Source organism: Trichosurus vulpecula, chromosome 7 (genome assembly GCF_011100635.1).
Source record: "Trichosurus vulpecula isolate mTriVul1 chromosome 7, mTriVul1.pri, whole genome shotgun sequence".
Lineage (NCBI taxonomy): Eukaryota > Metazoa > Chordata > Mammalia > Diprotodontia > Phalangeridae > Trichosurus > Trichosurus vulpecula.
Genome location: NC_050579.1, coordinates 45,526,532 through 45,538,984, shown reverse-complemented (window position 1 = coordinate 45,538,984; position 12,453 = coordinate 45,526,532). Strand labels below are relative to the sequence as shown.

The window sequence follows — 12,453 nt, the reverse complement described above, 5'->3', positions numbered from 1 at the left end:
TGAGAATGACCCAGTTTTATCACTGATGATGTTCAATGAGAAGGTGCCCACACAAAACACTCCTACACAACTGCTCACACTGGCTGGGCATAGATGTGAACACAGCAAAGAAGTTAATCTAAATACACTTTGGCTGCAATATGGAGCAGAAAATACCTGGAATTAACACTTTAGGACTTATTTTCTCTCTCTCTCTCACACACACACACACACACACACACACATAAATGTGCAGTCAGGACCAGAGTTTGCATAGTCCCCCTGCCACAGAAGAAACACGTATAGACACACAGATGTGCATACAGACACAGACACACTCTCTCTCACACATAAGTTTCTTTCTAGAGGAATTACACGCAGTTGAAACTACCTGTATCCATTCCTAAAGCCATGTGCCTGCTCCTTCTTGGGCCTCATACACAGAGATACTTCTCCTTTTCCCCACCCCTCCTCCCTGATCCAATTCAGAGTTTGTCCAAAATAAGTCTCTGCACCAAGGTGATTATCAAACACTTCACAGCTGGATCTAGAGGTCTCTGTGTAGTTATCTTCCAGCCTGGAACATGCCAAGCTTCATCTCTGCACAAAGCTCTGGTCAGGAGAAAAAGGGAAAAGATCCCCCAGTCCGTCTGGTCTCAATTTTCAAAGTTCTCAGGAGCCTTGATGATCCATTCCATTGATTCTGACCATTCTACTGGGGGTAGGGGGAAAGGGAAGTGAATGGAGATAGGGAACAAAGGGGGCATGAGGTGGATTTTGGGGGTGAGGGAGGGGAAGGGAGAGTATCTTTATTCTGTTTACAGAAAGATTTGTTTTTTTAAAAACAAAAAGTGATTTCTCTCCCCCACCCCCTAATCCTCACCCCAACAGTTCTATTCTGAAAAAGAAGGGAAAATGGCTAAGTCAGGAAATTCTTCATTGTTATAGGTGTTACCCTGGTCTCCCAACATAGACAGCATCTCCTAATGAGAAAAAAGAATAAAATCGGTATTAAAAACCAGTCCCTTACATCCATCAGGCAATTTCTCACTAAACTCACGCTAGCATCAAGAGGCCCCACATGAATGATTTCTGTTCTCATGAGCTAGCTTGGCCCCCAATTCCCTAACCCCAAACCCTCCTGTTATAATTTTATTTTCTTCCTTCTTATTCAGTTCTTAATCGAAGAGAAAGAAGAAATTATTTCCCTCCCTGACAGCACTGTTCTGCTCTTAGATACATATCGGAAGTAGCTCTAACCCCATCCTTTTCTATCAAACATCCCTTCTTCTGGCAATCTTTGCTTAACAAAGGCTTCTCCTTCCCTATGCCCCCTGATTCCACTCACTCCATTCACTTTGCCCTCCCTCCTGGCATTTCTGAGCAGACCTGTGTATGCTTATTATTAGTGCCACACTTCACTAAGCATGCTTTTATTTGCTTATTGGGTAGTATATGTCCTCAACAGCCCAAAGACAGAAACTGGCTTCCTCTTACTAGGAGCCACACCCTTTCCCCTCTCTCCTCCCATGCTGCTTAGTAAACAGGTGGTTGGCTGACTGAGTCAGGGGTGACACAGGATCCACTGGCTATCTTTCAGAATCACAATGTACCTCCCCCCACCTCGGCTAAGCCCAATTCTCTCTGGCCCCTTTACCCTGCGCTTCCGCCCTGTCTCCTTGAGCCCCTTACCTGGAAGACTTCAGGCTGGCTGGGCTGCTGTGGCGGTGGCTGCACATGCTGTTCCCCAGACCCAGATCGGTGGTGGGCCTGCTGCCCCTGTGGCCATTGTGGCCACACATTCACTCCCTCTGCCGTCCGGGCCTGAAACTGTCCCGAGGGCTGTCCAGCCTCTGTGGCTGGGAAAATGCCATCCTTTAGTAACTGGGCCAGTCTCAGCACTCCCCCCACAAAGACAAAGGGTAACCCCCACTAAGTCAGCCAAAGCTTTTTGAGAGTTGTGATCATCTTGCCTGACATATCAGAACATATTGAAATTTCTCCAAGTATTCTGTATTAATAATAGTGACTGGAGCTTATCTAACACTTTAAGGTTTACAAAGTGTTTTACTGATGTGACCTTGTTTGATCCTCTTCACAATCCTGAGGTGGGGCTATGCATGTGATCAGCCCTGTTACAGATGAGGAAACTGCATGAAATCGCCTAACTTCACTGAGCCTGAATCACACAACTTGTAAGGGGAATGGAATAAACATTTCTATAGCATCTACTAAGTGCTTTACAAACATGATCCTCACAACCACCCTGGGAGGTAGGTACTATTATCACATCCATCTTGCAGATGAGGAAACAGAGGCAAACAGATTCAGTGACTTGCCCAGGTCACACAACCAGTGTCTGCAGCTGCATCTGAATTCTCAGATCTTCTGCCTCCAGGCCTGGTGCTCTGGGCCCTCTGGCGCCCCTAACGGCCTAGCTAGTAAGTCAAGACTTACATTTAGGTCTCCACCCCCGTACTCCTTCAATGGCACCAGCTGCCTCTCAATTAGGCCGTCACCCCTCCAAAGGCGGGATGTGTGCACCTCCACACACACCCTCACTCGCACTTGTCCTTCCCCTTAGGACAGCCCCTCTCCACAAAAGACTCACCAAAGCTGGAGCTTCGGCTGGTAAGGCTGGAGTAGGCAGCAGCACCCGGAGATGCAGTGGGGGCCCCAGCAAGAGACATGGGGCTGAAGGAAGACGGTGTCTGAAAGCTGCTGACAGCAAACTGAGGGGACCGGGTCTTGGATGCAGGAGGGGGGGCCACCTGCTACACAGACAGGACATGAGCAAAGCAGACTAGAAGCATCACTCATCTTCTCCCTGGGAGAACCTCTTCCTTCCCTCATAAGCTAGCTCAGTGAAAATAAAACTGAATATAGACGAATACTCCCCCACCCCAAAAAGGCCAATTCACAATTTTATCTCCTTCCAAGAAGAGCTAATTAACTATCTACAGCTACAATCTCAAATCAGCATCTGTATGGCCGGCAGAGGGCTTTCTGGAAATAGCTAGCTTCTCTAACTGTGGTCTGTTCCACTAACTCTATTAAGGATTCCTCTAAGGCAAGAACAGAATCTTCTATTACTTGTCTAACCTCCAACAGCATCCAGCTCAGTATTCCACATAAAATCAGTGAATTAACAAGCACTAAGCCGGAACCCACAACAAGTGCTGGGGATACAGACACAAAAGGGATATAGCCATTGCCCCAAAGGAGGGCACACTGCACATTGTCCATGTCAGGCGTCTGTACAGATGCTAAGTGAGGGTGTGCTCTCCAGCAGGCTGCTTTGCCGAAGCCCTTCACGTATATTATCTTATTGGAGCCTTGTAGCAGCTTGCTACAAGGAAGAGGAAGAGAGAGGCTCAGAGAGGTTGAGGCCCTCACCCACAGTCACACTGCTTTTAAGTGTCAGAGACAGAATTTAAAACTGGGTCTTCCTGACTGAGCTCATTACTTACATTAGTAACTCTTTGGCATCTGCCTCAGAAAATACATATGCGGAATTAAAGACAAACCTATTCAAGATATTCTTTGTATGACTCTGATTAGAGGTAGGGAGCTGAAAGACATAATGAAGAATGGGGCTAAAAGATGTGTGGTCTAGTTATGGATTTTCACTACGGAATCTCTACCATGCCTGAGAAGCTGAAGGGGGAGAGTGTTATTCAAGAGAAGTCCAGGGAAGTTTTCCTATTTTACCAATGAAAAACAAAATTTATCATGTGGGGTAAAGGTGGGACAAAGGCTGTACCTGGGCAACGAAGCCAGGACGGGTGCTAGGGTTCCAGGCAGGAGCTGTGCCCTGTGCAGGGTTGGAGTGGCGGGAGATCTGGGCCAACATCTGTCCCGCAGAAGCTGGTGGCTGGACGATGGTCCCAGGAGGAACCAGGCTGTTGTTTCTAGAAGAGAATAAAGTAGTAGAAAGGTGGAATAGTAAGGAAATCTGGGAAATAAAGTACGTATCATCATCATTATCCTCAGGCATCTCCTCTTGGTTTCTTTGTGCTATGGAAAACCTGACAGAATTGCCTTCCGGCACTGCACTATGCTGGGTGGCGCCTTGGCTCCAGGTGAGGGCTGAGGTGACTTCCACTCTCCAAGAGGCCTCAGAATTTAGATCACGGAAAGGCCTGGAGGATCCTGACTTTCCGAGGTAAAACAGAAAGCCAAGAAAGGAGACTGACCAGGACATGTACAACAATTGGAGGCTTGTGCCCAAGCACAAGAAAGAAAGCTTTAAGAACTTCACCCCTATGTCAGAGTGCCTTACCCTCCTTTGCAGAACGACAGAAGCAGGGCAACCTCAGCACTGAAGAGTCCATGATAGATTTAGAGAAAAGATTCTTTTTTCGAAAGCAGAATGCCAATAACCAAGCAGAAGGCACTCCAGTATAAAGGCCCTGAGCTTCTTGGTCATGTGCAATGTGAATTTACTTGTGGAACATCCTCTTTAATGAAGAATTTATGTCCTAGAAAACCAGTTTTATACTATGTTTCTGGTAATGCACTGACTGATCTGAGCTTGTGGAATTCTGCAAAAGTAGCGGCAAAGTTTAGTGTTTTGTAAAGCCCATGCTCTTTCACCATACCTCACTGTACCACCACTGAGTGTTCAACTCATTTGGACCTCTTATTCCTTTAGAAAGGGTCAGAGTTGTCTTTGGAAGAGATCACAGAGGCAAAGGTACCTCAAGTGCTCCACAGCACATTGTGTTTGTACCTCAAAGTCAGGGGACATTCTTTGAGCCTGAGTTGAATATCTGACTCTTCAAGGAGTCCAGTTAGAGGCATGAAGCCAATAAAACCACCCTAGGGCTTCCTTTACTCTGTTTCATTTTACCTTTCACTGAGAGCCAGAACCTGGTTCTGTACAAGCACAAATAAAGGAAAGCAAACTCTTAAAAAAAAACCTGACAGAATTTAGAAAAAAGAGAGGAAGAGCGTATAACATACACACAGGATACACATAAGCAAAGGGAGAGGACGGCTGCAAAGACAGTGCAAGGGATGGGGCCGTGTAAGCACCCTTATTTGCCGGAGTCGAGTAGTTAAGCCGGAGAAAGAGAAATCCTGTATTTTTAAGTAGAATCTTCATCAACACCTCCCTGCTGCCCACCTCAGAGGACTCCTGGCCCATAGCAAAAGGACTCACCTGAAGTTCTCTGCTGTTCTGGGGACCGGGGGGAACGTGCTGCCCTGGGAGAACAGCTGCTGGCTAGAGGGGACAGTGCTGCTCGTGATGCCTTTACTCTGATCTAAGAAAAGGAGGGGGGACAGGGTGAGGTGACACTCAGGGATCTGTTCTGCCAAGTTCAACACATTGTCTGAAGACTTCCTAGAATGCCTAGATGTTGATCCAACAAGAATCCAAGCTGGAATCTGGCTGGTGGGAATGGGGAGGAGGGAGAGAAGACATAAGTACTTATTCTATGTAGGTCACTGTGCTAATCGATGGGAATTTAAATGATACAGCTCCTGCCCTCAAGGAGCTTATAGTTCACAGGTCAGTAAATACCAGGTAATTTAAAAAGTGACAGGGCAGTAACAACTGAGATAAGGACCAGACCTAGGATTTCATTGACAGAAGAAACTCCCAGTGAAAAAACTCATCCTCACCAATGTGACTGCAATTCTGAGTCTTAGAGGGCTGCCTAATGTACTGGGATGTTCAGTAACATGCCCAGGGTCACCAAATGGTGTGGGCTCAGCGATGTTCACCAAAGTTGAACCCAGGTTTTCCTCTCTCCACTATGCCAATCTGGCTTTCAATTGGGGGATTAGAAAAGAGAAGAGGGGCACATACCTGCACTAATGTTGGGGTAGATCTCAGCAAATCTTGGGTCTCTATCCTGACTAAAAAGGCCATCGGACTTCTCCAGGGACTTGCTATGCTCTGGGCCTGTGGCTGATCCAGGCTGGACTGAGACCTAGGGAAAGTAAGGAGAGAGGGATATGAATTCTACCTGAGAATGACTTATTTCAGGGTCCTTTAATCCAACTAGCATGGTGTTCTTAAGATGGGAATCTAAATGCCCTTAATGTTCAGAATTAATAATGAATATGATATGAAGGAAGGCCCCAGATACTTCCAGGAATACAGACAGGATAATCGATTCCAAAATGTCTTTTATTTTCCTAGTTTGTCTGATGAAATGTCCTCATTCATCATCATCTTAGTCACACATCAAGAGTTAGAACGGTCATAAAGTCTCCATTCTTCAGTACTGAGTTTCAAGGCCCCTCTAACAAACGTCTGCCCACTTAAACCAGTTCCCCAGGTTGGCTCCCTGTAACTCACCCAAGGCCTTGTCCTTTGTATTTCCTGTCCATTGATGCCATGAGCTCCCCTTCTTCCAAATGTTCTCCTTTCTCTGTGCCAAGTTATGTCCTTCTACCCTAACACTTTCCAAGCTTTACTTAAAATCTACCAAATCCATGAAATTTTTCTTAACTCTACCTATCCAATCATTCCATGCTTCCCAGTCTCTCCCTATGAAGCTATAAACACTCCCAATAAACTGTTTTTATCTTTTCTAAGTGTGTGGGATACAAGATTGTTTGTGAAAGCTTCCCATGAATAAATCAAGCAAGGTAATACTCAGATAGTACAAATTTAGTTAGGATGATGACCTCACTAGGCCTAAGTTTCGTTTTCCTGTAAATCATATGATTTCAGGGAAATCAGGTGGTCTCCCCCTCTCCCCCTCCCCTAGCCTACTCGCATGCCGTCATCTTAACATTGAGATTTCCCTATAAGGTAATTCTGTAGTTTCTGTGCTAGTATTGGATAAACTTATTCTGGGATAGATTGTGAGGCCACCTGTCCCAGCAAATAGGGACAGGGGTTCAGCCTCTAGGGGTGGAATTTCTTAGGATTGTTTGTACAAGGTTATATATCCCCTTGCTTGCCTTCTCCCCCTTGCCTCTCTGCACTACTATCCCACCCTGGTAGTGGGAGATGCCCAATTCTCGCGAGACTTGATCAAATAAAGCTTCTGTTTTGTTTCTACCTTGAGAAAACCGAGACACCTCTGTTTTTGTTTATTTTGAGCCTGTGGTTTGTCCCACACAGTTGGGGGCTCGTCCGGGATCCCCTCGATTGGGGGGGGTTCTCCTCACCAGGGAGCAGGATCCAGCGCGCACCACAAAGATTTATTGGGGGTTCCTGGTCCTGGTGTGGGGCTCCACCCAGTTGGGGGAAAATCCCGAAGAGAGGGACTCGGAGGAACAGAAGCTGTGCTAGGTTCCGACATTCCAAAAAGTAAGAGATAAGAGAAAAGTCTGGCCGGCCGGTGTGGTGTGGTGTGGTGTGTGTTGAAGTCATAAACAAGTACGCATACTCTCCGAAGGTAAGCACTCAGAGGTCTGGGGGTGAGTCTGTTGAGTCTCTGACTCGGGGAGTGCGGCGACGGCTCCCAACCAAATTAGGGTGGGATATGACCCCAAGGCAAGGACACTCTCGAGAACGCTTCGCGGGGGACTTCGGGGGAGTAGCTGCCCCCTGGGGAGTTGAGGCATGTGTGCCCTCCCCGTTCAGCTAAGTTCTGTTGAGTCTCGGACTCGGGGAGTGCGGTGACGGCTCCCGACCAAATTATGGGGAAAACCAATCTAAGTCTGTGCAGTCGGAGCACAAATGTGAGGTACCTTTAGGCAATCGATTGCAAAATTGGAATGAACAACAAAAGTAGAAAGGAAAATGGCCATAGACAAGAGCTCTTAAAATATTTGACCTAGGTGGGTGGAATGGATTTTTCCTGGTGTCTTGAGGAAAGCTCTCCCAGGGAAAACGAAAAACAAAAAGCTTTTGGATTTCTGTATCTTTGTGTCTGTGTCTGTCTGTATCTGTGCTTCTGTGTGTGTGTAATCTGACACCCTGTAATGTCCACTATCTGGCTTTCTCTCCCTCCCTGACTCCTCCTGGCATGCAGAGGAGCGGGAGGGCGGGGGAGAGAGAAAGAGAGAGAAAAATGTTTTCTTGTTTAAGTTATGTGATGGAAAAGGCAAGTTAAGAGGAGTGTCAGGTCAGAATTAGAAAGAAATAAGGTATGTGCAGTTTTACAGGGGCTTTCATCAAAGTCCACCAGAAAGGAAAGGCAAGAAAGTTTAACCATGTAGGGAAGAGACATGTGAAGGAAGTTTAAAAAAGGCATAATCTATTTGCACAAATAGTGTGAATAGAGGTTTTGAGAGTGCAAGGTGGAAACTTTTGGGAAGTTGTTTTAAAAAAAAATGATATATATATATGCTCTTTCTGTCTCCCTCCATCCCAGATCTGGCCAATTTGGAATGTGGAAAGATAAGAAAGAAAGCGGGAACTTTTCCCTTAAATTTAAGTGAAATGTGTTACTTCTAATTTGATGCTCAGAATTTATTATGCTATTTGGTACTAAGGCAAATTCAGAAAATGCATAGATATGAAAAAGAGACACTTTGAGCTCCCTAGTATGAGGAGAAAAGAAAAAATCTAGAATGTGTACTACAATGCATTGTAATTATGGTTTCCCAATTTTCAGACTTACGAACTTTAAGTAATGATCCTACAAATAGAATTGGAAAATATTTAATAACGTAAAGGTATTAAATAAATCTATAGAGTTAGTAAGTACTTTTTTTACATACAACTACAGAGATCCTTATGTGCAATTTAGTGACCCTTGTTCCTATTTGAATTTAAAAATGGCTTAAAGCTACCAAAATAGAGAAATATGACCAGAGAATGACAGCCAATCTGAACATATTTTACCCAAAAGACTGTTGCTTATTACATTCCTGAGAAACAGAAATACTTCCTAAAATAGGAATTAGCTCAATAGATATAGATATTTCTAACTTGCTGTGATTTTCCTAAGTTTGTTACTTGAAAAGTTTAAAAAGTGATTCGGCTGCGAATATACAATAGAGAGTTGGCTCCTTTTCAAAAATAATTACCCCACTGACAACAGCCCTGGACCCCGGGCACCCTGAAGCCCACACTTCTAGGCAATTGCCCCCCCCCCCCCACTGGAACCTGGAATTTTTGCTCCTAGTCTTCCAAACCCGACAACCCCTGTTAGAAAGTAAAGATCTCTCAGAGACCCTCCTAAATGACTCCTTAGACCTTTAATTCAGGTGCTGGACCCTGCAGCTTCCCAGCACCTTCCCCCCCTTCGCGCCCCCCCACTTTCAGTCCACAGCTAGGCTCTGCAACTGTGAGGAGAGAAGAAAAGCCTCTATGCTTGGTAAGCCTAAAATATGTAATGATTTGGGAATGCAAATAATGTCATCTGAAAATCTTTCTATTTGTACTATTAGTGTACTTCTAAATTGTAGTAAAATGCCCTATATTGCAAAACTTAAGTAACCGAAAATAGTGTTAGACAAAGCAATTATTAATCCGAATTTTGTTGAAGAAAAGAAGACAAAAAAATGATATGAAAACAATTGTGTAAAACTGGTTAAGTTACTTTCTCAGCCTTAATTGCCATTTAGAAGACCAGGTATTTTCTACTTTTCCTGTAGTTAATGGAAGGTCACAGCTAAAACAATTCAGCCAGCACTTACTCGTCAGATTGTTAACTAGGTTATTTGGGATTACTGTTTTAATGTTAAAGACCAAGACAGTTCTGAAGAGATAAAAGAAGTTATGTCCATCCATCTTTTGGGCTAGATGTGTGGGTGGGTTCTATTAAATCTTATATGGATATTAATTAGGGTAAAGATATTGATTGTTGTGAGTTATTATTGTTGCTGTTCAATTAATTATCAACCCCTCGGCCTGGAAGGGAGGCTGACTACATCTTGTTGACAACGATTCAAATTTCTTAGGCTTCCTTTTTACCTGGGGCAAAAAGAAGTAGTTACTGGCCCAGCACATTTTAAACTGATCTAATTATAACAGGTGATTGCAAACTATTTGTAATGTGAATGGAACTTAGAAATGCATATTTGAATAATTTTCTAGGAAAAGTGCATATTGTTATTTGGCACTGAGAAATTTATTAACTATATAGCCCCAAGAAAGTTCTATTTACTGTAGTTCACTGTTCAATAAGGGGATGGTGGTGGAATCCATTCCCAGGGATATTACAAAGATCGCATGATTGTAAAGGTGCTTGGCACAATGCTTGGCGTAGAATAAATGCTATTTGAATGTACACTGTTTTAAGTTAAAAATAATTGCTTCATATTTATTAACCTTATGTGGATTTTCTTCACTGTGAAGTTTTGGTGATGAGATGAATGATTCTCTGTATCAGGCAGTTCAGGGCCATATCTGACTGAGGTAAAGCCACCACAATGGAAATTAATTGGTTTTGGTTTTCAAGTTTAAATAGATGATAATTGTTTATGATATTGTTATATGTCTAAAATTTTTCTTATTGCATAACTTGGTAAGCAGCTGTATCATCTGTGTTGTTAGAGAAGCAATATCTTTTACAATCTAAATGTCATTAGGTTAAGAATTGTAATTTAAGAAATCTTCAGTTACCAAATTTTGTCTTTAATTGTTTTGCTATCATTTGGGAAATTTGTGAGATCATTAATTAAGCTGTTGATGTTATTGCTTAGAGATAGTATTTACCAGAGTACGTTTAGTTTTGGTTTTTATTCTCAATTATGTGGAAAAGGTTTGGTGATCAAAATTTGGGAATTGTTTAGCACTTAGGAATAATAATATCAGGATAAATTATGAGCTGTTTCTGAGAAGGAGAGATTTTTTTTTATAAAAAAAGGTTTTGTAAAATCCTTTGTATGATTTTTAGAAAGCCTCGACCTTGAATAAGTGTGCTCAGAGAAACAGCAAAAGATAGCAAACAGACCCAAGGTTTTCTATTTAACCCCTTCTTGGGGTCCATGTTACTTCTCCTTATTTTGTAAAATTGCCAAGGCACCTGGAAAACTATCTGCGTGGGCAAGGTCATCAGCCCCAGACAAAGAACTTCTTTGAGTTATGTAGGTCCTAAACACTGAACTTAGCTTGCTGAGAAATTAAAAGTTTATGTACAATAGATAGAAAGGATTCTAATTATTTGACTTTTACACCACGACAAATTTAAAGTGGAGAACGAGAATATTTAATTAAATCCCTTATGTATGTGAGTCCTGGTAAATCTTTGCTGCTTATTGCAGCTCCGTATCTGACTCTAAGCTGTGACTGCTGGGACTTGCTGTTTAAGGTTAAAAGGCACTTGGGACTATAACTACTTTTGTTTTGAGTTTGAATCTGGGTATAGTTGTCTACATTACATCAGTATCTGAGAGAAATGCCACAAGCTACTCAGAAAGAATGTGATCCATACTGTTAATGGTGGAGATCTGCATTTGGGACAAAAGCTGGGGGGGACAATCTTAGCCTCAGTCTAGGATGGGATCCTCCCGGCCTCAGTTTCCCCCTGTGTTCCTTTGAAAAGGAAGTTTCCCACCTATTTCGGAGTGTAGCAATGTGGTGGCAGAGATACTACATAACTGAGGAATCAAAACTATATCTGGATTATAAACAAGAGCCAAGGATGTTTTATCCTGTAATATTTGACATATCACGTGTCCCTGCCTTTTTTTTCCTTCTATAGCAAATTTCTGTGATCAGAGCAAGTAGTCAGTAAAAGATATGAGCTCTTTTTGTGTTATCTTACTGGGCAATCTAATATAATTTTATCTAGAACTAGGGCAGGTACAGAAATTTAAACAAACTGCTTAAGGCTCACTTTAAGATGTTCCCTTTGTCTAAAAGGAATCTAAGAGCAGTAGTATTTTCCTATGATCACTCTCTTACTGCTATCAATGTGAGATTCTATTACAACATCTCTTTGACTAAGAAACTTTGTAATATTTAGGAATTCTGCTATAACTAGAAACTTTGTTATGATGCTTTGAAATTAGTGTTACTTATGGACTTTTGCATCAACTTAGTAAAGCTTTATGAAGAAGAGTAGAAATGCATACAAGCCACTTAGAACTCACTTTGTAGATGTTCCTTAAGCAATGTGAGAATGTTATTTTGTTATTTGATTAATATCATGCATGCTTAAAATTTTTGGAAAATATGGGAGGAAGGGGGGGGGATGATAAATAATAAAGGACGAGACCTGGCCTACATCGCCTTGGTCTCTCAAGTGTTAGAAAACTTATTATTACCAAAAAATATATCAATAATCCATGTGAATAGTCATCAATCCAGACAATCCTTTGAGGTTAGAGGTAACCGCCTGGCAGATGAGGAAGCACGGAAAATAGGAGCTATAGAATCTGAACTACCCGACCATTTGCTGGTATTAATTCCCTCTTTTCCTCCGAGTCTTCCTTCCCCAACCTTTACTACAGAAGAACAGAAGAAAGTGTCATCTTTAGGGGCCGAGGAGCGGGAAGGCTGATGGTATCTCCCAGATGGAAGAGAGGTACTGACCAAGTCAGGTATGAGGCAGGTCCTTCACCATTTACACCAGGGCAGTCACTGGGACGTCCAGAACCTGTGCGATGCTGTTC

General features: G+C 43.0%; 1 protein-coding gene across 3 annotated transcripts in view; it reads right to left on the bottom strand.

Moving 5' to 3' along the window:
- The window catches only part of ARNT (aryl hydrocarbon receptor nuclear translocator), a 63,689-nt gene continuing 51,236 nt past the window's right edge, over positions 1-12,453 (bottom strand). Inside the window, exons 17-22 of one of the 3 annotated variants that reach the window (XM_036769054.1) lie at positions 5,795-5,918; positions 5,144-5,246; positions 3,743-3,890; positions 2,591-2,753; positions 1,672-1,832; positions 1-962 (exon numbers count right to left, since the gene is read on the bottom strand). In XM_036769054.1, the coding sequence (XP_036624949.1) occupies positions 873-962; positions 1,672-1,832; positions 2,591-2,753; positions 3,743-3,890; positions 5,144-5,246; positions 5,795-5,918 (789 nt within the window). In that variant the 3' untranslated portion in view covers positions 1-872. Of the gene's footprint in view, positions 963-1,671; positions 1,839-2,590; positions 2,754-3,742; positions 3,891-5,143; positions 5,247-5,794; positions 5,919-12,453 lie in introns of all 3 variants that reach the window. The other 2 variants (XM_036769052.1, XM_036769053.1) reach the window with 2 other exon arrangements.